The sequence below is a fragment of the Bombina bombina genome, chromosome 5, assembly GCF_027579735.1.
Source record: "Bombina bombina isolate aBomBom1 chromosome 5, aBomBom1.pri, whole genome shotgun sequence".
In the NCBI taxonomy this organism is placed as follows: Eukaryota; Metazoa; Chordata; class Amphibia; order Anura; family Bombinatoridae; genus Bombina; species Bombina bombina.
This window is the reverse complement of record NC_069503.1, coordinates 336,273,919-336,301,580: the sequence shown is the minus strand read 5'-3', so window position 1 is coordinate 336,301,580 and position 27,662 is coordinate 336,273,919. Positions and strand designations below refer to the sequence as shown.

The window sequence follows — 27,662 nt, the reverse complement described above, 5'->3', positions numbered from 1 at the left end:
ACTGTGCGACTTTACGCGTGTCTTCTAGGCACATATACCTCGTGTGGAACTTATGGGGTTTGTAGTATGGCAGAGTCTGAGAAACCCGTACAGCAGCCACCCGCACAGACACAGCCCAGTTCCTTGTCTTGTGTGGAGCTGCCCTCGTTTGCTGATGCTTGCCGCTTGGTAAACAGCAAGTATTCGTGCCTGGTGGTAGAGACGCACCGTAGACACCTGGCGCTGTCACCGAAATATTTAAAGAAGAAGCGGAGTGGGATCCAGGAGCAGCTCAACACCGAGCTCCTGAAGTATAATGTGGGGTAAGGACAGGGTCCCGTATATAACGTTAGGTGTCAGTGGGTTTTGCAACATGATACGTGCACATAGCTTTACCCGTACTAGGCAAAACCATTATATTAATGTTCTGAAATATTAATTCTAGCTACAATATTGTTGGATACAAGGCAGAAAAAACATTTGCACTTCAAGGCATCAGAATGTAATGCAATTGTAAAGTCCATGTGAGATTAAAGCTTTATGGAAGTGACAGAATGTATATAAGCCTAATATTTTGTTTCCTGGTTAACCTACGGTATGAACTATGATCCCAGCGCTGTAAAAAAGAAAAGGGAAAATGAACGGTCACTTTCACAGTTGAAGAGTAAACCCAGGCAGTCTGATAGAAGCTTGGGAGCATGCACCTGTTTTTAGCAGTCTTTGGCAGCAGTGTTGTCAACTATGTATATAACATTGTGCTAAACATTTGTGCAAACTGCTACTAGATGTATAAAGTCACATGCATGCTGAGCTCTAACAAAGGGTATCAAGAGAACTAAGCAAATTTAAAATTGGAGGTAAATTGGAAAGTTATTTAAAATGTCAAGCTCTTTCCAATCCATTTTGTTTTATTTTGAGTTTACTGTCTATTTTACATATAGAGTGTTTATTTTTATGACAGCTTAATCCTTTTGCATGTAAAAATTGTTTCTTACAGAGTATATTAATTTGGTAGCTATGAAATGAGGCTGTAAATGTATAACTCCTTTTTTATATGAATCCCAAAAATCTGATGAATACATTTCTTCACATAATCTGTGTATACGTAGCAGCTTTCACTAAGGTGTTGAATTACTTTATCAACCCTTAAAGGGGCACAAAACCAATGATTCAGATAGAGTATACCATTTTAAACAACTCTATTTTACTTTTGTTATCAAATTTGCTTCATTATTCTGTCATCCTTTCTTGAAGGAGCAGAATTATACTATTGGGAACTAGTTGAACACATTGGCAAGCCAATGCTTAGAGGTATATATGTGCAGCCACCAATCATCCATTCCAAGCGCTTTCTCTGGTATGCTTTTCAACAAAGGATACTAACAGAACAAAGCAGATTAAATAATAGAAGTAAATTTTTAAAGTGTTTAAAATTGATTCCTTGATCTGAATTATGAGAATGTTTTTGGGTTTTGTGTCCCTTTTAAAGGGATAGTAAACCCCCAAACCCCCAAATTTTCTTGTATGATTCAGATAGAACATACAATTTTAAACGACTTTCCAATTTAATTCTATTATCAAATTGTCTTCATTCTCTTATTATCCATTGCTGAAAGGACTACATTGCACTACTGACAGGAAGCTGAAAATATATCTATTTAGCCAATCACAAGAGACAAATGTGTGCAGGCACCAATTAGCAGCAGCTCCCACTAGTGTATGATATGTGCATATTCATTTTTTTAACAAGGGATACTAAGAACGAAGCACATTTGTCAATAGAAGTGAATTGAAAAGTGTCTTAAAATGACATGCTCTATCTGAATCATGCTAGTTTAATTTTGACTTTCCCTATCCCTTTAAGTTAGCAAAAGAAACCTGCTTCAAAAGGTAATCTTGTAATACTGTCCAATATTTATTTAAATAGACAGTTTATGTTCATTTTAATCTGCTCATATTCAATACTGTTGGATTTAAAAAAAAAAAAAAAAAACAGAGAGCAATGTGTTTTTCTATGTAAAGAATAATTATACTTTTTCTCTCTCTGGTTAGGAGTGAGATATTGACACATTGTTAACCCCTTAATGACCACAGCACTCTTCCATTTTCTGTCCGTTTGGCCAAGGCTATTTTTACATTTTTGCGGTGTTTGTGTTTAGCTTTAATTCTCCTCTAACTCTTTTACTGTACCCACACATTATATACAGTTTTTCTCGCCATTAAATGGACTTTCTAAAGATACCATTATTTTGATCATATCTTATCATTTACTATAAAAAATATAAAATATGAGGAAAAAATGGAAAAAAACACACTTTTTCTAACTTTGACCCCCAAAATCTGTTACACATATACAACCACCAAAAAACACCCATGCTAAATAGTTTCTAAATTTTGTCTTGAGTTTAGAAATACCCAATGTTTACATGTTCTTTGCTTTTTTTTTAAAAGACATCCCAAAGTATTGATCTAGGCCCATTTTGGTATATTTCATGCCACCATTTCACCACCAAATGCGATCAAATAAAAAAAAAAATTGTTCACTTTTTCACAAATTTTTTCACAAACTTTAGGTTTCTCACTGAAATTATTTACAAACAACTTGTGCAATTATGGCATAAATGGTTGTACATTTTTCTCTGGGATCCCCTTTGTTCAGAAATAGCAGACATATATGGCTTTGACGTTGCTTTTTGGTAATTAGAAGGCCGCTAAATGCCACTGCGCACCACACGTGTATTATGCCCAGCAAGGAAGGGGTTAATAAGGGATCATGTAGGGAGTTTTTTGGGGTAATTTTAGATTTAGTGTAGTAGACAACCCCAAGTATTGATCTAGGCCCATTTTGGTATATTTCATGCCACCATTTCACTGCCAAATGCGATTAAATTAAAAAAAAATAGTCAACTTTTTCACAAACTTTAGGTTTCTCACTGAAATTATTTACAAACAGCTTGTGTAATTATGGCACATATGCTTGTAAATGCTTCTCTGGGGTCCCCTTTGTTCAGAAATAGCAGACATATATGGCTTTGGTGTTGCTTTTTGGTAATTAGAAGGCCGCTAAATGCCACTGCGCACAACACGGGAATTATGCCCAGCAGTGAAGGGGTTAATTAGGTAACTTGTAGGGAGTTTGCAGGGATAATTTTGGCTTTAGTGTAGAGATTAGCTTCCCACCTGACACGTCAGACCCCCTGATCCCTCCCAAAGAGCTCTCTTCCCTCCCCCACCCCACAATTGTCCCCGCCATCTTAAGTTCTGGCAGAAAGTCTGCCAGTACTAAAATAAAAGGTATCATATATATATTTTTTTTAAGCATATTTACATATGCTGCTGTGTAATATCCCCCCCCCCCCAAACAGCTCTCTAACCCTCTGCCTTATTGGGGGCCATTTTGGGTACTGGCAGCTGTCTGCCAGTACCCAGTTTGCATATAAAAATGTTTAGTTTTTTTTTATTTTTGTTTTTTTCTGCAGTGTAGCTTCCCACCCCCCCCCAAGACCAATCCCCCCACCCCCTCCCAGATCCCTTAGATGACTTTTATCAGGGATTTTTATCCCTCCTTTCTCCCCATAATGAAAAGAGTTTCTGTAGTGTAAGCGGTTCCCACCCGCTCCCACCCCGTGCACGCGCCCGTCCCCCATGCACGTGCGCATGCCTATGCACGCCCCCTGCGATCCCGCCCCCCTCTGACTAAGAAGCCATCGATGGCCGCCCACCCGCCTCCCACTTCAGCACCCACCAACGAATGCGGCCATCGATGTCCGGTGCAGAGAGGGCCACAGAGTGACTCTCTCTGCACTGGAGGGGTAAAAAATGTTATTGCAGGATGCCTCGATATCGAGGCATCCTGCAATAACCGGAAAGCAGCTGGAAGTGATCAGGATCGCTTCCAGCTGCTTTCCAAACCGAGGACGTGCAGAGTACGTCCTTGGTCGTTAAGTGACTTTTTTTTAAGAGGACGTACCCTGCACGTCCTCGGTCATTAAGGGGTTAATGTTTGCAGAGCATGCATTTTTCTAATGTGTGTTTTTTTTTTTTTTTGTCAATCACTTTTTAAGGCTGGAGGGAGTACCAGTTGCTTATGACAATATTAAACTTGTGGGTGAGTTGGGCGATATCTATGATGATCTTGGACATATACATATAAATGTTGAAGCAGACTTTGTTATCTTCAGGCCAGACTATGGGCAGAAACTTGTGGTAAGTATATAAAGAGAATCATTTTCTGTTTTTATCCAAAATTGTGTATTTATTCTTTAAAGTGCTATTAAACAATAAAAATAGAAAAAAATAATAAAACATACAACATCTAGTATTCATTTCTGCACACTTTTATTTATTTTTTATTTTCTGTCTTTTTAACATCTTATTTGTTTAGTACAGTATTGCCTTTCTTTATCTATACAGAGAGGAGGCCTTATCTAACTATTCCTGTATTCTGCTAAATGTATTTTCTTGCAATGTTTTGTGTATCCCAAACACTAGGTAGGTTTCATGTTGTGCTGTTAAGTGACACTTTTTTTCTGAATGTAGATGCCTTATGGAGGCTTTATCATTGGTTGTTTCCACTTCCTTAATAAAATACTGTTAAAACACTATATAAGACCATGTGATTAATTCTGTATGTATTAAATAGAAAGTAAACACCTTTTGTAATTGACATATGTGTTGTCTTCCTATAGAATAACATGAGCGAAATCTAAGCATTTTTTAAAACAAAATAACATCCCTTTTACTGCAATTTGTGTATCAGTAACCAATCTCTACCCCCATTTGCCTTATTTGGAGAAGCCAATCTGGGCTTTAGTCTGCTGATTAAAAGATTGCCACTGTCATTGTTAGTATAACGTGAATTGTTTTGGAGTTATCAGCCATAATCAGCAGGATGCATTTCCGCCTCTAAAAATAAAAAAATATCTACAATTTTTAGAGTTAAATGACATGAAAAGGGTATAAAATAATGAAAGTATATTGGAAAGTTGTTTGCTACACATAACTGAACATTTTATATTCAAATTTCAAGGTGTTTATTGTCCCATTAAGGGACACAATTCATTTGCTTTATGTATTCCTAGTATGTCAAGAAGTAAACACTATACTGCAAAATATATGTATGCATAAAACAAGATTTAAAAGCATTTAAGGTGTCATTTTGTTAGAAAAATGTGCATCTTTTTCCGTCCCTGGACATACCCATTTACCAGCCTCTTATCTCCTTTTACAAAGGTTATTTGGGAACTGATATTGCCATTTCCACACACTATAACATTATTTTTTTTATACAACATGATACCTGAGAACTCAACAAAGGTTAAAAATGATATTTTTATTAAAAAATGACTGACTAAGGCTATACTTTATTTATTTATTTATATATATATATATACATACACACACACACACACACACACACACACACACACACACACACACACACACACACACAGTCTTTGTTCAGAACTTTATTGCCAAACACTGCTGTAAAATAAAATAAATGCCATGTGCCTCTACTCCAACTACTCCAAACAACATTTACTATTTTTGTTTTCATAATGTTAAAACAAGACACCCACTATTCGAAAGACAAGGTGATTTCCTTTCAAATAGTGGGTCTTGTTTTTTTTTTTACTTAAAGGGACACTGAACCCAATTTTTTTTTTTTTCTTTCATGATTCAGATAGAGCATCCAGCTTTCTAGCTTACTATTAATTTTCTTCGTTCTCTTGCTATCTTTATTTGAAAAAGAAAGCATCTAAGCTAAGGAGCCAGCACATTTTTGGTTCAGACAATGGACAGCACTTGTTTATTGGTGTTGTCCAATCAGCAAAGACAACCCAGGTTGTTCAGCGAAAATGGGCCGGCATCTAAACTTACATTCTTGCTTTTCAAATAAACATACCAAGAGAATGAAGAAAATTTGATAATAGGATTAAATTAGAAAATTGCTTAAAGTTGCATGCTCTATCTGAATCACAAAAGAAAAAAATTGGGTTCAGTGTCCCTTTAAGGGATCCAGTCCTATGGAGCTGCTTTCTACATCCTGGTTTTTGTGCATGTGGTGACGCGTGTCACTGGCACCACTGAATTCCCTAGTGATGTCAGCCCATAGCACTCTCCAAGTGATTTATGCCTAGAGGAAACATCAATATGCTGTACCTGTGTATGCCACAAAAGGGCATGAGCATCTGAGGCCCAGATGTCATTGTAACACGCCCCCGCATTCCCAACTACATAAACTTCAACCATCAGTGCTTTAGCCCAATATATGAGGTAGCATTCTTTATTAGTCCTATGCCCTAGAGAAGTGATGGCTAATCTTGGCATCCCTGAGGTTTCAGAACTACATTTCCTATGATGCTCAACTAGACTGCAGAGTGCCTAAGCATCATGGGATTCAAAACATCTGGGGTGGCAAGGTTATGCATTACTGCCCTAGAGTCTGATATTGGTCAATCTCTACAATGAAAAAGCAATACCCTTTTTTTTTTTTTTTTTTTTTTTAAGCAGTGTTTCCCAAACCCAGTCCTCAGGACCCTTACTCAAGCCAGATATTAATTTGATCTTAACTAGAGCACAGGTGAAACAATTAGCTCATCCATCAGCTGATTATTTCACCTGTGCTCTAGTTAAGATATAATGAATATCTGGCCTGAGTAAGGGTCCTGAGGACTGGGTTTGGGAAACACTGAGTTAAAGGGATAATAAACCCAAAAATATTTCTGAATGAAATCAGAGAAAACAATTTTAAACAAATTTCCAATTTACTTCTATTATTTAATTTGCGTCCTTCTCTTATCATTTTCTAAAAGGTTTATCTAGGAAAGCTCAAGAGCAGCAAAGAACCTTGGTTCTAGCTGTTGATTGGTGGTTGGATCAGTGACGTGCGGTGATGTCAGAGGCTGGTGGGATCTTAAGACTTTATTACAGCTGTAAAGTTCTCTGGAAAATTACCCTCCTGTTGTTACAGTGCTCTGCAATGTTCCCTCCAGCTAAAATATTTAAATGTAATAGTTAGTACAACAGTAGTCCCCTCAGAGTGATATGTAAAAAAAAAAAAAAAAAAAAACATTTAGCTGTGTCGTGCGGCAGATAATTCCTTTTAGATTGTAAGCTCCGTTTAAAACGGGATACTCATTATAGCTCTCCGGTATTAAATGAACAAGAATAGTTGCTATTGTTTACCTGTTTTTATATTTTTTTTTTTTATCTATCACACACACTCTTTCATCCACTTAGGGTGCTTCCATAGTATTGATAGTAGTGAAGAATAGGGATGCACTTGTCAGGGTTTTCAAAGTTACTTTTTAATGTAATGTTTCTGGGTGTTGCCCCATTTGTCAGACAATAAAAAATAACAGCCACAACCTACTTACCACCGTGTCTTTTAAACTACCCAAAGTGATACAGTTCCAGGTCATCACCTGTGATGCCACTCCCACTATCAGCATTTAACAGGTGAAGACCCCCACTGCCCTCCCAGTGTGTGTGACTAATCATATAAACTAAAAAGTGAACACCAAATTACCCATAGAACAGAATGCACGTAAAACACTGCACTGAACCTGTTAATAAGGCAATGGAAAAAAAAACCCCAAGGATAGTGTGATATTAGTACCTGATAGACCCTAAATAATTTGTACTAATTAGTGCCGGTGCATGGTTGCCATAGGAACCATATCTAACAATACGGCCCCCAATCGTGGGTAAGGCATAAACAGGCCAATCAGATGTACTAGAGCACGGAGGAGCACCCAACCCCCAAACAGTTCAGCCAACCACCCAGCAATAAAAATGAAATACAGTAAACTAAACACATACATAGAAGTGAAGACAAAAACAAGAGAGCACCTCATGGTGTGGTATCGTAATAACAAATGTGGAAAGAAGTGAACAGGTAATGAACAGTTACTCACAAACGAGACGGCACTCTAAAGAAGTGCATACAAGCAGGCTGACTTTTAACAGCAGTCAGTATGCTGAGGGGCTAAGTCTTGTCGGTGACACGCCAGACAATAGAAGGGCAAATCTTATTAGCCGCACTGTTGGAAGCTTGTGTGATCCTGCAATCAGCGTGAAAGGGTAGACACTCCTCCTGACAGGCGATGGAAGGAAACGCATTTTGGCGCTGTACTGAGAGGAATAGAAGACCGGACCAATACGATCTGTAAAACCGACACTTATATGTGCCCAACGAATGCTTTTCAAAGTTTCACATACATAAATGTGGTATAAAATAAATGTTTAATAGAGCAATACAATACTCTTGGCCGTTTCATCAGGTAATATACAAGTTTGGCCTAACGTGAGGCTTTAAAAACATACCGGTGGGGTTCCGCCAATAACAATGTTACAATACATCTGTTACAAAATATACGAACAATAAAAGACACAATTAATCTATTGGTATGTAACTGAATGGATATCAATAAAAGCTAAATTAAATTCTAAAAAAATATACAATCTAACACTGAGTCTTAAAAGAATATTGCAAAAAAATATAACAATAAAATGTTTTACATGTTACAAAAAGAGAGACTGTAATCACTATAATATTACAATATATAGTAAAAAATATTATAATAGATAATACTCTAAAAAATGGTTAGATCTTAGAAATACGTGTGAGATATGTATTCACATTTGGTATATATAATACAAAAAAACCAGAGGGTGTCTAAAAATATCATAACAAGGACAAGAAACCAATCAGGAGGAGCTTTCCTATTGGATGATAAAACGGAGCATGTGAGAAAAGATGAAATCTTGAATGTATGTGGTGTGAGAAATTGGCAGTGTGTGTATTGATATAATGTGTAAGCTAGCAAAGGCATGTATAAAAATGTATGAAATATTCAATTAAATGCAGCTAGGTCGGAATGTAAACCTGATAGCCAGAGTGTTAAGTTTGTGTATCCAAAAAGTCTCACGTTGTCTGAGTTTAATGATTCTATTGTAGTCTGTGGATGGCGAAATATAATCTATGGAATAGAACTTTAAAAATTTCATGGTTGCCATTATGCTTTGTGAGACAATGATCTGGGACGCTGTGTTTGATCTTTTTTCTTTTTGCAATTCTTGCAATTTCGCCAATGTTCACCCCAGCGTACCCTGGCTTTCCTAGAGGTACGCCCCACGTACTGTACCCCACAAATGCATTCTAGAGCATAAACAATAAAACTGGAATTACAATTAAAAAAATGTTTTTAGTAAAGCCAGGGTACGCTGGGGTGAACATTGGAGAAATTGCAAAAAGAAAAAGATCAAACACAGCGTCCCAGATCATTGCCTCACAATGCATAATGGCAACCATTACATTTTTAAGTTCTATCCCATAGATTATATTTCGCCATCCACAGACTACAATAGAATCATTAAACTCAGACAACGTGAGACTTTTAGAAACCATCTTTTAGAGTATTATCTATTATATTTTTTTACTATATATTCTAATATTATAGTGATTACGGTCTCTCTCTTTTGCAACATGTAAAACATTTTATTATTATTTTATTTTTTGCAATATTCTTTTAAGACTATCTCAGTGTTAGATTATTTATTTATTTATTTTAATTTAACTTAGCTTTTATTGATATCCATTCCGTTACATACCAATAGATAAATTGTGTCTCTTTTTTATTGTTCGTATATTTTGTACCAGATGTATTGTAACATTGTTATTGGCGGAACTTCCGCCCAATCAAACCCCACCGGTGTGTTTTTAAAGCCTCGTGTTAGGCCAAACTTGTATATTACCTGATGAAACGGCCAAGAGCTTAACGGCCGAGAAACGCGTTGTATTGCTCTATTAAACATCTATTTTATACCACTTTTGGACTCTTTCCACATTTATGTATACAAAGCTTTGAAAAGCATTCGTTGGGCATATATAAGTGTCGGTTTTACAGAATCTTTACAGATCGCATTGGTCCGGTCTAATATTCCTCTCAGTACAGCGCCAATGTGAGTTTCCTTCCATCGCCTGTCTACCCTTTCACGCTGATTGCAGGATCACACAAGCTTACAACCTGGATGCACTGTTAGCTGCACTGTTGGATCATTGGTTACATTGTTTTTGCATATTTGTATCATTTCTCTTATTTGTATTTTTTGCTCACAGTGTATTTCTATTTGGCAGCATGATTTTGACATATAGTATTTTCTACACTCTAGCAGATTTTAAGTTGCACTATATTTATTATTTTTTAATTTCACATTTTGTGCATTGAATCCTCTTTTTCTAGGCGCACCCTAGTTATATGCTCCTTGCATATATTTTTCAAACGCATACATAGTACATTGTCACTACATTGCTGTAAAAATAACATGAGCCACAATACAAGTAAATAGCCTAAGGCTGGTGCACAATTACGCCCTCTGATGCTGTGTTGCAAAAATGGATCTCAGTGATCTCCACACACTGGTCAGTGTAGAGGTGTGTTTTTGGTAGCCAATCAGGGGGCTAGATATTACGGTGCGTGTCAACCCCACAGACATCGACAATGTCCTAAGAAATGGAATATCATGTACAACTCAAGCATGGCTTCGTTAACAACATGTTAAACAATATACTGTGTCAGTCTAGTGTATGTCGTCGTCCCCAGTATAGCCGGGTTATGCCCAGCATAGAGGCGTGTCATAATTGGCCAATAAGGGTGCTAGAATCTATGGAATGTTGTATAGCCACAAACTATAAAGTTGGGGGGGTATCTCCCATGTAGAAACTAAAAAGGCATAAGTAATAAAGTATCATACACAACTCAAGCATGGCTACGTAGACAACCTGTGAAACAATATACTGTGTCAATCTAGTGTATGTCGGCGTCCCCTGAGCCGGGTTATGCCTGATATAGAGGCGTGTCATAATTGGCCAATTAGGGGGCTAGACTCTACAGTATGTGGTATAACCACAACAGTATATAGGTATACAAAGAAATAAAGTAAAGAGGAAATGAAAAAGGAAATGCAACAGTAGGAAGTCCAGCCATGTCATACATATATGAATCCCAACTGCACAGTTATAGTCAGAAAATAATAGAGAGAAGCATTACAGAAAGCAATGCTAGTCAAGATGAACATTTAGGTTGTGTGTTGTAGTCTTTGCTTTGTTGATGTTAGCATCCATCTCGGACGCATGAGTCTTGCAAAGGTTTTGATGCTGGCGTTATTACTGACAGGATCGTATTTTGATGGTGCCCTCAGTGGTTTGTCCATTTCTTGTTTTCTGGGAAAAAAATTCCCTTGGTCTCATGTTGTGTTGAAATTTCTGTAGGCTAACATAATGTTCTTAGTCGCCTGTTTTCTGTGTGGGGATAAAGGATAGTCCTTTGTTCAAAATTTCATTTTCTGTATCCGAGAGTATGTAAGAACGGAAGTTGATCTCAATGTTATCCTTCGTTAACACGGGGGTCTGGGCGGTTTTTGCTTTGCACCCCCACGTCTGAGGTGGGTTTTATGTTGGGAAAACGACCGACTTGAGGACACGAATGGCCAACCACAGGTCATCCATACGTGTTGCCATTCTGAAGGGAACATCGGATCATCCGGTGGCAAGACACTTCGTCCAAAAAAGGACATACGGTGATTGATTTGAAATATACAATCATCGACCACGTACCACCTTTATCCAGAGGTGGGGACAGAGGGAAAATTCTTCTGCAGAGGGAAGTAAGGTGGACACACAGATTGGGTACCCTGGCCCCAAACGGCCTAAATGTTCATCTTGACTAGCATTGCTTTCTGTACTGTTTCTCTCTCTTATTTTCTGACTATAACTGTGCTGTTGGGATTCGTATATATATATATATATATATATATATATATATATATATATATATATATATATATATATATATATATATATATATATATATATATATATATATATGACATGCCTGGACTTCCTACTGTTGCATTTCCTTTTTCTTTTCCTTTTTCATTTCCTCTTTATTTCTTTGTACAACTTTATACCACATACTGTAGAGTCTAGCCCTCTTATTGACCAATTATGAGACACCTCTATACCAGGCATAACCTGGCTCAGGGGATGCCGATGTACACTAGATTGACACAGTATATTGTTTCACAGGTTGTTTACATAGCCATGCTTGAGTTGTGTATGATACTTAATTACTTATGGCTTGTTATTGCCTAACGCTAGTGGTAAACCACATGTCCACACTTACGCAATATAGTTAGCATACACCATGCCATGTTATAGTTTGGCTATACAACTATAGATTCTAGCACCCTTATTGGCCAATTATGACACGCCTCTATACCAAGCATAACCCGGCTACACTGGGGACACCGACATACACTAGACTTACACAGTATATTGTTTAACATGTTGTTAGCGCAGCCATGCTTGAGTTGTACATGATATTCTATTTCTTATGGCATTGTGTATGTCCGTGGGGTTGACACGCACCGTAATATCTAGCCCCCTGATTGGCTACCAAAAACACACCTCTACACTGATCGATGTGTGAAGATCGCTGAGATCCATTTTTTTCAGCACAGCATCAGAGGGTGTAATTGTGCACCAGCCTTACGGCTATTTACCTGTATTGTCGCTCATGTTGTTTTTACAGCTATGGAGTGACGATGTACTATGTATGTGTTTAGTTTACTGTATTTCATTTCTATTGCTGGGGGGTTGGCTGAACTGTTTGGGGGTTGGGCACTCCTCCGTGCTCTAGTACATCTGATTGGCCTGTTTATGCCTTACCCACGATTGGGGGCTGTATTGTTAGATATGGTTGCTATGGCAACCATTCACCGGCACTAATTAGTACAAGTTATTTACGGCCTATCAGGTACTAATATCGCACTATTCTTGGGGTTTTTTCAATTGCTTTATTTACAGATTCAGTGCAGTGTTTTAAATTTTTATATATTTTTTTTTTTTCTTAGCAAATGCAGGAAATGCCAACATGTTAATCTTAAAGATAAATGTAAAAAATACAGCTTTGTACCGTTTTTTTATTTATTGAAAGTATGGAACTTCAAGCTGCCTTATAAAGCACATTTTCTTGCAATTTGAGGAATTGACAGGAGGATATGCTGGGCTCTACTAAAACCATGATCCTCTACACTTACAAACATCACACTGCACCCTCCCACATTACCAGAGCCCTCAGCCCTCCCACCTTGATTTTACTCCCACTCAGTCAGTTCTCAGTTAAAGGGCCATATAATTATTTTTTTATTATGGGGTTAATAAGAAGTTGATGACAAAACTTTTAAAAAAAAAATACTAATATACATTTATTAAAGGTAATATGCTTTTAAATTTTACTTACAAATATATAATACTTCCACTGCCCATGGAAGTGTCATTCAGCTTTCAATTCTGCGAGTTGCATAACACAGTCCAGCATTTCCTCATCTCCTTACAAAGTAGAGAAACATGCTGCCAGACATCAATCAAATGCCCTTCTGCTCCTGTTCATTAGGGAAAGGTTCTGGCAATGGTTGCTATGGCAACTTGTGAAACATACTGCAGAACTGATAGCATTCTGCATAAACAAACTTCACTGATTGAAAGAGTTTACAATCTGTGTTTTTCACTTTGATCCTCTTTCAGGGCACATTCTCCTGTCTGCAGCTCTCCTCTCTGCTACGGATAATACTTTGGGCTAGATTTATTAAAGCCCTATGGCTGCAAGTCCTCACAAGAACTTGCTCTCCGTCATTTATCAAGCAGCGGTCACCAAATCGCCGCTTCCCTAACCTCTTCGCCACCTCTAAGGTGTCGAAATTCAATCTCCTTGGTGTAGTCAGACCGAGGAGATTGACAGCTCCTGCGCGGGCAGGGAGCGGGATTGCACGCGAGTGCAAAATTGCACTTGTGTGCAATGGCGAATACCTGCGGGTAATTTCGCCCCGCCACAGGTGAGCTGAGGCGTACAGGGGCGCGTATACGCACCCTGTCCGCCTCAGCTTTAATAAATCTAGCCCTTTTTATCTAGTCTCATACACGCACTCCCCTTGCCTCCCTTTCACTGCAGTCACTGTTATGTGCTGACAGAACGCTGTAAGCTAGAATAGCGCACATAACAGTGACTGCAAGGGGAGTGTGTGTGTGACTAGATAAAAAATATTATCCGTAGCAGAGAGAAGAGATCTAGATAGGAGAATAATGTACAATCTAAATAAACACACAGCTCCAAGACTTCCTTGTATAACGGTCCTGACTCGCAAAATACAAGTACTACCAACAAGTGAGGGAGAAGAGAAAGCTCAGCTCAGAGCTCTAATTAAATACATATATTGCACATGGCGATAACGTCTTACAAAGAAGCAGACAATGTGCATCATCAATAGGTCTGCTCTAGCCCAGGGAAGTTGCCAAAAGACTTGCATTACAGACAGCAGCAGTGGTAAGTCTGTCTCCTGTCAGTCCCGGTCTTTCCCCATAACTCCTCCTCACTGAGGCTGAGCTCAAAAGATAAACATGATTTATTTAATAAATAAAAATACACTTGCAAATACAAGCAGCAGTGTCGTTGTCCAGCTGCTCACTCAGTGTCCACTCCGGTCTCTTGATGTCCTCGTAGTTGCTTGTGGTCAGGGCTCTGTTCCCGCCGTTCCGTCTACTTCCCTTCCCTCCTAGGCACAGTTGCTCCATCTCTTCTTGTTCTGAGTGACTCACTGCAGTGGTCATGTTCTCGTGGGAGCGGGTTGGCCTCAAATGGGCACTTTTGGGCCGCACGATGAGCTGCTTAACCACCGTCCACCAGTGGGTGGCGCAGCTCTCGTAGGCCCATAGCCAGAAGGAATTTTGCATGTTGTGCAATAGAGGGCAGCAGTCCTGCTTGTGCCTCTCCATTGCGCAACATCTAGCTGGAATATTATTATTATTATTTTATTATTTTTTTAAAGCAAAAATTAAAATAATTTTTTTTTTTTGTCCATATGACGGGTGCGGCTCTGCCTCACCTGCCTCTAGTGAATGCACGTCCTGCTGGATATATATACCGATTGTCATTGGCTCACCCATGTGTTCAGTCAGCAACCAGTAGTGCATTGCTGCTCTTTCAACAAAGCATACTAAGAGAATGAAGAAAAATTGATAATAAAGTAAATTAGAAAGTTGCTTAAAATTGCATGCTCTATCTGAATCGTGAGAAAAAAATTTGGTTTTCATATCCCTTTTAAATAAGGATACTTCCACAAAGCTTCTAATGCGACAGACTCAACTAAAGTGACCAGGAAGTGGATTCAGTAGTGTTGATAATATACGTATTCATAGCATGTTTCTATATAAAGGTTTAGTACAGTCATACATATTCTATATAGTGTATCAATCTGTCTAATTAGTTAGAAGCAGTGACACATCTGATGTTTCTTATAACCCCCTAGCGGATTACATTGATACATGAGCTTCTATATTCTGTTTCTGAACATGGGAATTTGCAACATGGCTAAAGGGACATGAATGTCAAAATGAACTGTTCATGATTTAGAAAAAGAATGCAATTTTTAAGAGGCTTCTCAATTTACTTCTGGTATAAAATGTGCTTTGTTTCTTGTGTCCTTTATTGAAAAGCATATTTATTGATTGGTTGCTACACACATTTTTCTCTTGTCATTGGAACAAGATGTGTTTAGCTAGCTCCCATTAGTTCATTGCTGTTCTGGGCTAACTTTAACACCTTTGCATGGGGGAGGGGCACTTTTGGTAGTGCGTTGCAATTCCTAAGCTGCCTACCTAGGTATTTTCCAACAAAGGATACCTAGAGAAAAAAGCAAGCTATATAATAGAACTACATTTTGAAAGTTGTTTAAAATTGCATCATCTGTCTGACTCATGAAAGTTTAATTTTGGTTACTTTTTATTATCAGTGTTATAATACTGTTTAATTTTTTTTTTTTTTTTTTCTCTCTTTTTTTAGGGCGTGGTCAACAAAGTAGCTCCCAGTCATATAGGCTGTCTGGTACATGGCTGTTTTAATGCTTCCATACCAAAACCTTTTAAAATGCCTATTGAAGTCTGGCAGCATATTGATGTAAAGATGGATGATCAACTAGAATTTGACGTTTTCCATCTAGATTCAGATGCTATAGGTGTGTTTTGCATTCGTGGCAATCTGGACAAGAGGTAAATATATTTATTTCATAGTTTTAACAAAGTCATCATCTAAATAATGTGTATAAAGTGCTTATTATATTTTTACACAATGCATCTAATCTTGTTAAAGGGACAGTCTAGTCCAAAACTAAACTTTCATGATTCAGATAGAGAATGTAATTTTAAACAATTTACTTTTATCACCAATTTTGCTTTGTTCTCTTGGTATTCTTAGTTGAAAGCTAAACCTAGGAGGTTCATATGCTAATTTCTAAGCTTTTGAAGACGGCCTCTTCTCTCAGCGCATTTTGACAGTTTTTCACCACTAGAGGGTGTTAGTTCATGTGTGTCATATAGATAACACTGTGCTTACGCACGTGGAGTTCAGGTGAGCCAGCTCTGATTGGCTAAAATGGATGTCTGTCAAAAGAACTGAAATAATGGTGCAGTTTGCAGAGGCTTAGATACAAGATAATCACAGAGCTAAAAAGTGTATTTACAGGTAGCCCTCAGTTTACGCCGGGGTTAGGTTCCAGAAGGAATGGTTGTAAATTGAAACCCAGTTTATAATGTAAGTCAATGGGAAGTGAGGGAGATAGGTTCCAGGCCCCTCTCCTAATTGTCATAAGTAACACCTAATACATTATTTTTAAAGCTTTGAAATGAAGACTCTAAACAGCATTATAAACCTAATAAAATAATCACACAACACAGACTTCACTTGCATTTTTCTGCAAACAGTTCTTTCTATGCATTCCAATCTGGACTGATTTATAGACAAGAAGATCTTATTCCTTTGAAATCTGCTCGATAGCTCAGGTCTGGTTAAACTAATTAATTTCAGCTTGCTTGGCTTTGCTGCAACACAAGCGGACAGCTCCAACTACTGGCTATTTTAATAAATGCACTACTTCTCAATGCTTTTCAATAGTAGTCAGATGACTGGAAAAAAAGGTTGTTATTCTGAAACGGTGTAAATTGAACCGTTGTAAAACGAGGGCCACCTGTATATAACTGTGTTTGTTGTGGAAAACTAGGGAATGGGTAAGGGATTATCTATCTTTTTAAACAATAAAAATTCTGGTGTAGACTGTCCTTTTTAAGCCAGTATTTCGAACTTTAGTTCTTAAGTTATTGATCATAGTGCATTAACTAGAGCCATTGCAAGACCAATGCTATGCTTAATACTGTATGTTATTTGACTCTGTAGGTATTAGCTAGTCACCATGCACTAGAATCACTTAGGGCTAAATTACGAGTGGAGCGCTATTTTAACGTGCGTCCGTAAAGGGGCATATTTGCCAGTTTACTGGCGCATATTGAATGACCAGCCATTACAAGTGGCTAGTTAATGCTCGCTGGAGCACTTTGCTTAGCGCAATTAACCAGAGGTCAGACCTCTGTTTAATTAAAAAAAAATGCCCAAATAAAGTGGTCAGTATATTTTTTTTTATATATATAATATATATATATATTTTTTTTTTTTTTAAATAACTGCACTAAGCAGTTATAAGGGGTTAAAGTGAGGGAATGTGGGATGTTAGAAAAAAAATGGCACTGAAAAGTGCCTTTACATTGAAGTCTATGGGGGGTCTGCGTTTTTACCCCCAGGGCTGCTCTAGGTTCTTTGCCGTGTACGGCATGAGAAGGAGGCTCTTATTGGAGCCTATAGAATGTGCTCAAGAGAGCACAAAGCTTCCAGGCAAGGCGAATGCCAGATTCGCTTTCGCATTGCGCTTAACTTGTAATACCAGCGCACATTTGCGTGTGCTGGTATTACTGTTATGGAGAGCAAATATCACGCTTGTCAATAGTGCAATTTTGCTCTCAACTCGTAATCTAGCCCTTAGTTAATGCAACATTTTGTAAAGTTCAGTTTGGACGTTTACCATTTTAATGCAAGAATCTTATAAAAAAAATGCAGTTAAGTGGACATTAAATGCTAAATACTTTTAATGATCTTTCTCCAACATTGGTGTGTCCGGTCCACGGCGTCATCCATAACTTGTGGGAATATCTCTTCCCCAACAGGAAATGGCAAAGAGTACAGCAAAAGCTGTCCATATAGTCCCTCCTAGGCTCCGCCCACCCCAGTCATTCTCTTTGCCGTTGCACAGGCAACATCTCCACGGAGATGGTTAAGAGTATGTGGTGTTTAGTTGTAGTTTTTTTGTTCTACTATCAAGAGTTTGTTATTTTAAAATAGTGCTGGTATGTACTATTTACTCTGAAACAGAAAAAGATGAAGAGTTCTGTTTGTGAGAGGAATATGATTTTAGCAGCAGTAACTAAAATCGTTTGCTGTTTCCACATAGGACTGTTGAGATGAAATAACTTCAGTTGGGGGAAACAGTTAGCAGACTTTTCTGCTTAAGGTATGACTAGCCATATTTCTAACAAGACTGTGTAATGCTGGAAGGCTGTCATTTCCCCTCATGGGGACCGGTAAGCCATTTTCTTAGTCTCAAACAGAATAAAGGGCTTAATATGGGCTATAAAACTGGTAGACACTTTTATGGGCAAGATCGATTGCTTTATTTGGGCATTTTATACAGATTGAGGTTGAATTTCACACTTATAAACTTTGGGGAACGTTTTTTAACGTCAGGCACTGGTTTAGACACCTTTTCAGTCAGGAAGGGCCTTCACTGTAGTAGGCTGAGCCTCATTTTCGCACCATTACTGCGCAGTTACTTTTGAGAGCAGGACATGCAGCTGCATGTGTGTGGATCTGAAAGTAGTTGAAAAGGTTCCTAGAAGGCTTCATTTGGTATCGTATTCCCCCCTGGGTTTGGTAAAGTCGCAGCAAAGGCTGTAGCTGGGACTGTAGAGGGGTTAAATCTGTAACCGGCTCCGGTTTCTTAATTTTAAGGGTTAAAGCTCTGAAAATTTGGGTGCAATACTTTGAATGCTTTAAGACACTGTGGTGAAAATTTGGTAAAATTTGAACAATTCCTTCATTGTTTTTCACATATTCAGTAATAAAGTGTGCCCTGTTTAAAATTTAAAGAGACAGTAACGGTTTTAATTAAAACGTTTTTTTGTACTTTATTGACAAGTTTAAGCCTGTTTAACATGTCTGTACCTTCAGATAATCTATGTTCTGTATGTATGGAAGCCAATGTGTCTCCCCCTTCCAAATTGTGTGATAATTGTGCCATAGCGTCCAAACAAAGTAAGGACAGTACTGCCACAGATAGTAAGGTTGCCCAAGATGATTCATCAGATGAAGAGAGTAAAGATAGTTCTGCTTCATCTCACTCTGTGTCTACACCAGTTTTGCCTACGCAGGAGACGCCTAGTACTTCTAGCGCGCCAATGCTTGTTACTATGCAACAATTGGCGACAGTAATAGATAACTCCATAGCTAATTTTTTATCCAAAATGCCTGCATTTCAGAGAAAGCGCGATTGCGCTGTTTTGAACACTGTAGAGCAGGAGGGCGCTGATAATTGTTCTGTCATACCCTCACACCACTCTGAAGGGGCCATGAGGGAGGTTTTGTCAGAGGGGGAAATTTCAGATTCAGGTAGAATTTCTCAACAGGCAGAACCTGATGTTGTGACATTTTAAATTTAAATTAGAGCACCTCGGCGCACTGCTTAAGGAGGTGTTATCTACTCTGGATGATTGTGACAACCTGGTCATTCCAGAAAAATTGTGTAAGATGGACAAGTTCCTAGAGGTTCCGGTGCACCCCAACACTTTTCCTATACCCAAGCGGGTGGCGGACATAGTGAACAAGGAGTGGGAGAAGCCCGGCATACCTTTTGTTCCCCCTCCTATATTTAAGAAATTATTTCCTATGGTCGACCCCAGAAAGGACTTATGGCAGACAGTCCCTAAGGTCGAGGGGGCAGTTTCTACACTAAACAAGCGCACTACTATTCCTATCGAGGATAATTGTGCTTTCCAAGATCCTATGGATAAAAAATTGGAGGGTTTGCTTAAAAAGATTTTTGTTCAGCAAGGTTACCTCCTACAACCCATTTCGTGCATTGTTCCTGTCACTACAGCAGCGTGGTTCTGGTTCGAGGAACTAGAAAAGTCGCTCAATAGAGAGACTCCGTATGAGGAGGTTATGGACAGAATACACGCACTTAAGTTAGCTAATTCCTTTATTTTAGATGCCGCTTTGCAGTTAGCTAGATTAGCGGCGAAAAATTCTGGGTTTGCAATTGTGGCGCGCAGAGCGCTCTGGCTAAAGTCTTGGTCAGCGGATGTATCTTCCAAGACAAAATTGCTTAATATCCCCTTCAAGGGTAAAACCCTTTTTGGACCAGAGTTGAAAGAGATTATCTCAGCAAACGACTGCCAGCTGTGCCAGATGTTCAAGCCTTTGTTCAGGCTTTGGTCAGGATCAAGCCTGTTTACAGGCCGTTGACTCCTCCCTGGAGTTTAAATTTAGTTCTTTCAGTTCTCCAAGGGGTTCCGTTTGAACCTTTACATTCCATAGATATTAAGTTGTTATCTTGGAAAGTTCTGTTTTTAGTTGCTATTTCTTCTGCTAGAAGAGTTTCTGAGTTATCTGCTCTGCAGTGTACTCCGCCCTATCTGGTGTTCCATTCAGATAAGGTTGTTTTGCGTACAAAACCTGGTTTTCTTCCAAAGGTTGTTTCCAACAAGAATATTAACCAGGAAATAGTTGTACCTTCTTTGTGTCCGAATCCAGTTTCAAAGAAGGAACGTTTGTTACACAATTTAGATGTAGTCCGTGCTTTAAAGTTTTATCTAGAAGCAACAAAGGATTTCAGACAAACATCTTCTCTGTTTGTCGTCTATTCTGGTAAAAGGAGAGGTCAAAAAGCTACTGCTACCTCTCTTTCCTTTTGGCTGAAAAGCATCATCCGATTGGCTTATGAGACTGCTGGACGGCAGCCTCCTGAAAGAGTCACAGATCACTCTACTAGGGCTGTGGCTTCCACATGGGCCTTCAAGAACGAGGCTTCTGTTGATCAGATATGCAAGGCAGCAACTTGGTCTTCCCTGCACACTTTTGCCAAATTCTACAAATTTGATACTTTTGCTTCTTCGGAGGCTATTTTTGGGAGAAAGGTTTTGCAAGCCGTGGTGCCTTCCGTTTAGGTAACCTGATTGGCTCCCTCCCTTCATCCGTGTCCTAAAGCTTTGGTATTGGTTCCCACAAGTTATGGATGACGCCGTGGACCGGACACACCAATGTTGGAGAAAACAGAATTTATGCTTACCTGATAAATTACTTTCTCCAACGGTGTGTCCGGTCCACGGCCCGCCCTGGTTTTTTTTAATCAGGTTTGATAAATGTATTTCTTTAACTACAGTCACCACGGCACCCTATAGTTTCTCCTGTTTTTTCTCTTGTCCGTCGGTCGAATGACTGGGGTGGGCGGAGCCTAGGAGGGACTATATGGACAGCTTTTGCTGTACTCTTTGCCATTTCCTGTTGGGGAAGAGATATTCCCACAAGTTATGGATGACGCCGTGGACCGGACACACCGTTGGAGAAAGTAATTTATCAGGTAAGCATAAATTATGTTTTTTTCTAATTTCCTTTTGGAAAACCTAGGTTACACTGCAGGTATGTGAAGGAGAGTTGCTGCACATGCGCAAACACATCAGCACTGGAATGCAATGAAAGACAGATTTCAAAATGGCGACACCCATGACTAGAGGGAGGCAGGGATTAACCTCAGTACTATGCATATAAAATACATTTAGTGTTTAACGTCCCTTTTAACTGACATTGATTTATTTAATAATGCTTAAAGTGTAAACTGTTGACCTTTTTGAAGAAAAAAAATGTAATTTTGAGATGGTAGTTCATGTTTTAACATGCAAGAGATAGAAATGGAGCGAACAAAAGCATAATAGCTTGTTCCGTGAAGTCATCACCCTCCGATCAGCCTCTTGTGGTTCAAAATGTACTTTTTACAGAGAAGAACATTCATGCAATATATGTCTGGTCAGTATAGTCCACCCCCAAAATAGCAGTAACTGAGGTGCAGCCAAATCCTTCTTAGTTACATTAAAGGGACATGAAACACAACATTTTTCTTTGATTATTCTGATAGAGAATACGATTTTTAAAAAGTTTCTAATTTACTTCTATTATCAAATTTGCTTTGTTCTCATGTCTTTTTTGAAGAGATACCTAGGTAGGTAGCGTGCACATGCCTGAGGCACTACATGACAGGATAGTGCTGCCATCTAGTGCTTCTGCTAATGTATAAAGTACAGGTTTTTCAAAGACTTTCCTGCGCTGCCTAGGTGTTGACTAGCCCTAACTCCTGAAATATCAACCCCTGATTGATATTGGATTAGTTTGTGTAGAAGAGAGTTTAAGAGTTTGGGGCGCAAATAAATGCTTCAACTAAAGATATGGGTTATAGTAAGTTACTATATATTTGAAATTTATTAAATTAGTATTCGGTCAATTATACTGATAGACATATAATAGGTAAATATTATCCTTTATTAAAATACAAGTTTATCTATATCACGTTGATCTAAAAAAAGTACAAATGTTCTTCTAAAAATAGTAAAAATTGTTAAAATATATTCAAAAAATAATAAAGATACATAAAGATCATATAATGGTGTTATGGGATTTCAAGTGATTGTGCGAGGAATATAAGAAGGGCTTCTTTTATCTATGTATGTAGAGATCTTACTCAGAGAGGTGCGTAAGTTTTCGAAAAAATATATTTTCCTATAGATGTAATTAATAATGATCTGTTTGGTTATATATGCAAGAACACCTAGTTCATCAACCTAGTGTAGTGTAGACAAACTTTCAGTTCACAATAGTTACACATCAATAGGAATAGTTGGTTACTAGTAGTTAGTATGTACTAATTCAGCTCCTCTTGGTATACATACATGTAATCTATGTAAAAAAACATGTGTGGAGAACAGTCAGTTTAACATGTGTGGAGAACGGTCAGTATCAAAGTGAGATTCTGATAGTTAGATTCTTATGTAGACATGATGTTTATGCTAACATAATATTTGTACAGCAGAATGCAGTCGGCCGACTGAAATAGATAGCTCGTTCAAACTGAAAGAACCGTTTGTAGTCTTTATTACGGTATGATAGTTTTGCTATTTGATTATCAATAGTCTGATGTACGTTGCCCGGGTAGGTAATTGTTGTGTTGCCAGAGCTCTACGGATTAGGAGCACATAGTAAAAAGTAAGGAATGATAGTTTTACTTACTTGAATTCTCCTAACCGATTTTGGAGCCTGGATGCAGATGAAAATAAAAATGCAAAATGTTCCTTTATATATCCTTCCGCTCAGTAGATGTTGCTGAGGGTAGCTTCTTTTGATGTCCTCAGATGTATTCAGATGTATTTAATCCGTCTGCTTACAACTTGGGTGTTACGGTTCAATAGTAGTCCTTCAGTGCGCTCACAAATTGCGGCTATTTTGTTGCAGAGCTGTAAGTGCTGGTTTTTTAAATTGCAGTCTCTTGCTTAACAAAGTTCAGAGTAGTTTATACCAGCGATATTCCTGTAGGTATCCTTGGGGACACAGTAGAAAGTGTTTTTCAATGGCAGTAGTGTGCTACGCGTTTCGGCCGTTAACTTTGGCCTTTTTCAAGCTAGACTACTGCTTTACTTCTTGGCGGGCTTTTTATACCCTGTATCAGTTTTTTACAACGGTCATGTAATTAGATAATAGTTTCATTGCTATTTCAAATACACATGCAATTGGTCTAATAAGTACTTGATTAATTAATTTGCATATATAACCAAACAGATCATTATTAATTACATCTATAGGAAAATATATTTTTTCGAAAACTTATGCACCTCTCTGAGTAAGATCTCTACATACATAGATAAAAGAAGCCCTTCTTATATTCCTCGCACAATCACTTGAAATCCCATAACACCATTATATGATCTTTATGTATCTTTATTATTTTTTTAATATATTTTTAACAATTTTTACTATTTTTAGAAGAACATTTGTACTTTTTTTTAGATCAACGTGCTATAGATAAACTTTATTTTAATAAAGGATAATATTTACCTATTATATGTCTATCAGTATAATTGACCGAATACTAATGTAATAAATTTCAAATATATAGTAACTTACTATAACCCATATCTTTAGTTGAAGCATTTATTTGCGCCCCAAACTCATAAACTCTCTTCTGCTAATGTATAACATTGTTGCAAAACTGCTGCCATGTAGTGCTGCAGACATGTGCACACTCCTGAGCCTACCTTCTTGCTTTTCAACCACGAATAACAAGAAAATTAAGAAAATTTGATAATAGAATTAAATTGGAAAGTAAGTTTCTTTGTTTGTTTTTTTTGTTGTTGTTTTTTTTTGCGCATGTGCCATGGTTATTTCAGGAACACTTATTTATGCCAGGCAGTTAAACGTGTGTTCTAAAAATGGTCAAAGAGAGAATTGTTTTTGTTCTGTCTGTGGAAATGTGAGTGTAGATAATGATGGGTCATTTAGAACAGTGTTTTTCAACCAGTGTGCCGTGGCACACTAGTGTGCCGTGAGAGATCCTCAGGTGTGCCACGGCAGACTGACAACAGTGTGACATATTTTTTAACTTTGCTTGTTTTTTACTCCCAGTGCAGGGGTAGTTTGTAGGAGGCATGGCATAACAGCACAATACATACAGTATGTGTGTGTATGTGTATATATATATGCTGTATTAGGCTACAATGTGTGATTTTTTTTTAAATATTGGGATGGTGGTGTGCCACGGGATTTTTTAATGTAAAAAAGTGTGCCACGGCAAAAAAAAAGGTTAAAAATCGCTGATTTAGAATGAGATACTAATTAGATATGTGGTGACATACTAGAGCCAGGAATAGGATAGGTCTGGTGCAGCAGGTGAAGAGCAACGTCTAAGGAAGATGGCAGAGGCATTCATTATGGATTGTAAAGGAGCTAGGCAGAGGTAGATTTTTATCATTATCTGCTTACACTCTCGCTGTAAAGGTTGGGAAAAAGTGTGAAAATTCCATGTGCACTTGATAAACATGTACAAAAAAAAGGTAGAACATGGGGTTTGCTTTCATAGTCTGTGATTTGTGTTTTAAATTGCTCCTAGCTGGTCAGCATTTTAGGCTATTCTTACTGGGATCAATAAAACAGTCTGAAAGTAAGTATTCTGTTTTAATGTTGATATATCCTAGAGAGTGTTGACCAGCTGGGGTAAAATTGTAATTGTTTTCTCTTGATCAAAGAGATTGAATCTTGTTATTCTGTAGTCAAGAAGGATAATTTTTAAGTGACAATGATTTTATATATAAATTGTATTTTCGGTAACTTACGTAATGTCTCCATAGTCGCATTATTCCATAGAACACTGATTGCTGTAGTTTCATTAAAACATTCAACTTTATTATTTAGGATATATTATAATATACCCACTTTATTTTTAACAGTATGGAAAACAAAGCAGTCGAAGCATTACAAGAGGCAAATGCAAATCAAAGTGAGAATCCGTCTGACAATACAGAGATTGTGACAGAGGATACAAGTGTGCAATCCACAACTGAGACAAATGAAAAACCTAAGAAAAAGAGCAAAAAAAGAAAATACCAGGACACACTTGTTAAATGTGAACTGGAAATAGGAAGTTCAACTAGTGAAGTTAATGCTGCTGAAGAAAGTTTGGTTCTTGAAAGCTCAAGTGAATTCAAGAGTGAAGTGCCACAGAAAAAGCGTAAAAAGCAGAAACACCAGGATAAACTTGCACTAAACAATCCGTCTGATGCTGATGATGTTGAAGAAAATAGTGTTCTTTTGGTTGATGATAAATCTTTACTTCAGGTAAAAAAGTCCAAAAAAAAGAAGCACCGGGAACTTAATGATTCAAGTCTTGATCAAAGCCTACAAAATGGGATTACAAACAATGAAAGTCTTGCAGAAGTGAGTGGCTTTGAACCATTAAGTGATTCTGAAACGGGAAATTCTTTGGAAAATACAAAAAAAAAAAAACATAAAAAAAAACACAAAGATCCCATTGTCCAAGATCCTGATAAGGGAATAGATGAATCAGTTTTTATAGAGCATGCTGATGAAAGTCTTATTTCTCAGGATCCGCCAAAGAAAAAAAAACATAAAAGGAAGTGCCAAGAGCGCTTAATAATAGGAAGTGATTCCAGTGGTTATCAGAGTGACAGTAAAATTAGACCGTCTAAGATGCAGTTTTCAGGACAGGGTGAGCATCCTTCATTGATTGCCGTGGAACAAAAAAGGAAACGGACAACCTAAAATGAGAAGATATCTTTTAATAGAGTAAAATCCTATTTTCATAATGATTTATTAAGATTTTATGTGCGGCAGATCAACACTTGTAAATTAAAACCCTGGTCGTCTTATTAATAAAAAATATTTGTGTACGAAAAAGAGGTCTATCAACGGAGAGACCTAGAGTTTTGTGTTCTTATTAGTACATTATTATAAAGTCTAAAGAAAATATGCACCAATGAGGCGTAGTATCTGCTGCAGTAAAAAATGTTTATTGTACAATCCAAAAGTAATGTACAGACAAAGTCACAGTGGAGAACGCCTGACGCGTTTCGCGCATGCGTAGATGCGCTTCATCGGAGGCTAATTAGAATCTGAATGTGACAGCTTTTTAAACAAACATTCTACCAATCATATGTGAGTTCGAATATGAGCCAATGGTGTGATTGCCCAGTGTTGCTAATATAAACATAAATCAGTTCAATGGTGAGCGGGATAAGTTATTTTTGTTTAATACCGCAAATTATAGCCACACTGGGAATTCAGACCTTGAGGAATTCTTCTTCCTGGCTCCTATTAGACATACTTATATGCATATTAGATATTCAATATACTAACAAAAAATGTATACATTCTGAGATATCCGTAGTGACAGATAATGAATTTCTAAGTGAAATTACCATATAGGCTAAAGACATATGTTGAACAATTGTGTAAAGTATAAATACTTATACTAAACGTAAAACACTTATTGTCTAGGTGATTGCTACATAATGTCAGCCTAAAAAATGACTAGTCACTGCTGGTAAAACAACACGAAAAAAATATAAAGGATATCCTGTCATAAAAAGTAAATAAAACTAAATACATGTACATCGCTCATATTCATAATAAAAAATCAACAAAATACAAATAATATTCAACTGACTCACTAGTTGGACATTCTATTCCTACTTTGAATCGTATAATGCCCTGATAGATGATGGAGCCCTTGTCCTATGCGGTTAGGGCAAAATTTACTCTGGTTAAGCCATTTATTATTGCCCATTAGTTTAATAGAATGAAACTTAGTCTAATGTCGATATCTAAGGTCAGCTAAACAAGGGGTCTTGGGTAGTCATCTTATGTGAGTGTATGATCAATAATAGAAGCTAATAAATAAAAAATATATAAGAATGAATATAGGGAATGGATAAAAAAGAAATGGATAATAAAAAAAAAATAAAACAAAATGGTCTAGGGAAAAGAATGGAGGAATAAAGCATATAAAATATGTCTTAGTAAACAAAAGATAAAAATAAGGTATAAAGTAAGACTCAGAATGGGATTTAAAATTCAATTTCAGACTTCAAAGGGAAGACCCTAGGTTATGATATGATGTATCAATGTGTT

The 27,662-nt window shown here is 37.6% G+C and overlaps 1 protein-coding gene across 1 annotated transcript; it reads left to right on the top strand.

Annotated features, from left to right (window-relative positions):
• POLR1F (RNA polymerase I subunit F) lies at positions 1-26,429 on the top strand. The gene is made up of 4 exons (XM_053712990.1): positions 1-302; positions 4,044-4,185; positions 15,882-16,087; positions 25,463-26,429. The coding sequence occupies exons 1-4, from the start codon at positions 67-69 to the stop codon at positions 26,292-26,294; spliced, it is 1,416 nt and encodes a 471-aa protein (XP_053568965.1). The 5' UTR covers positions 1-66; the 3' UTR covers positions 26,295-26,429.
• The last annotated feature ends 1,233 nt before the right edge of the window (positions 26,430-27,662 follow it).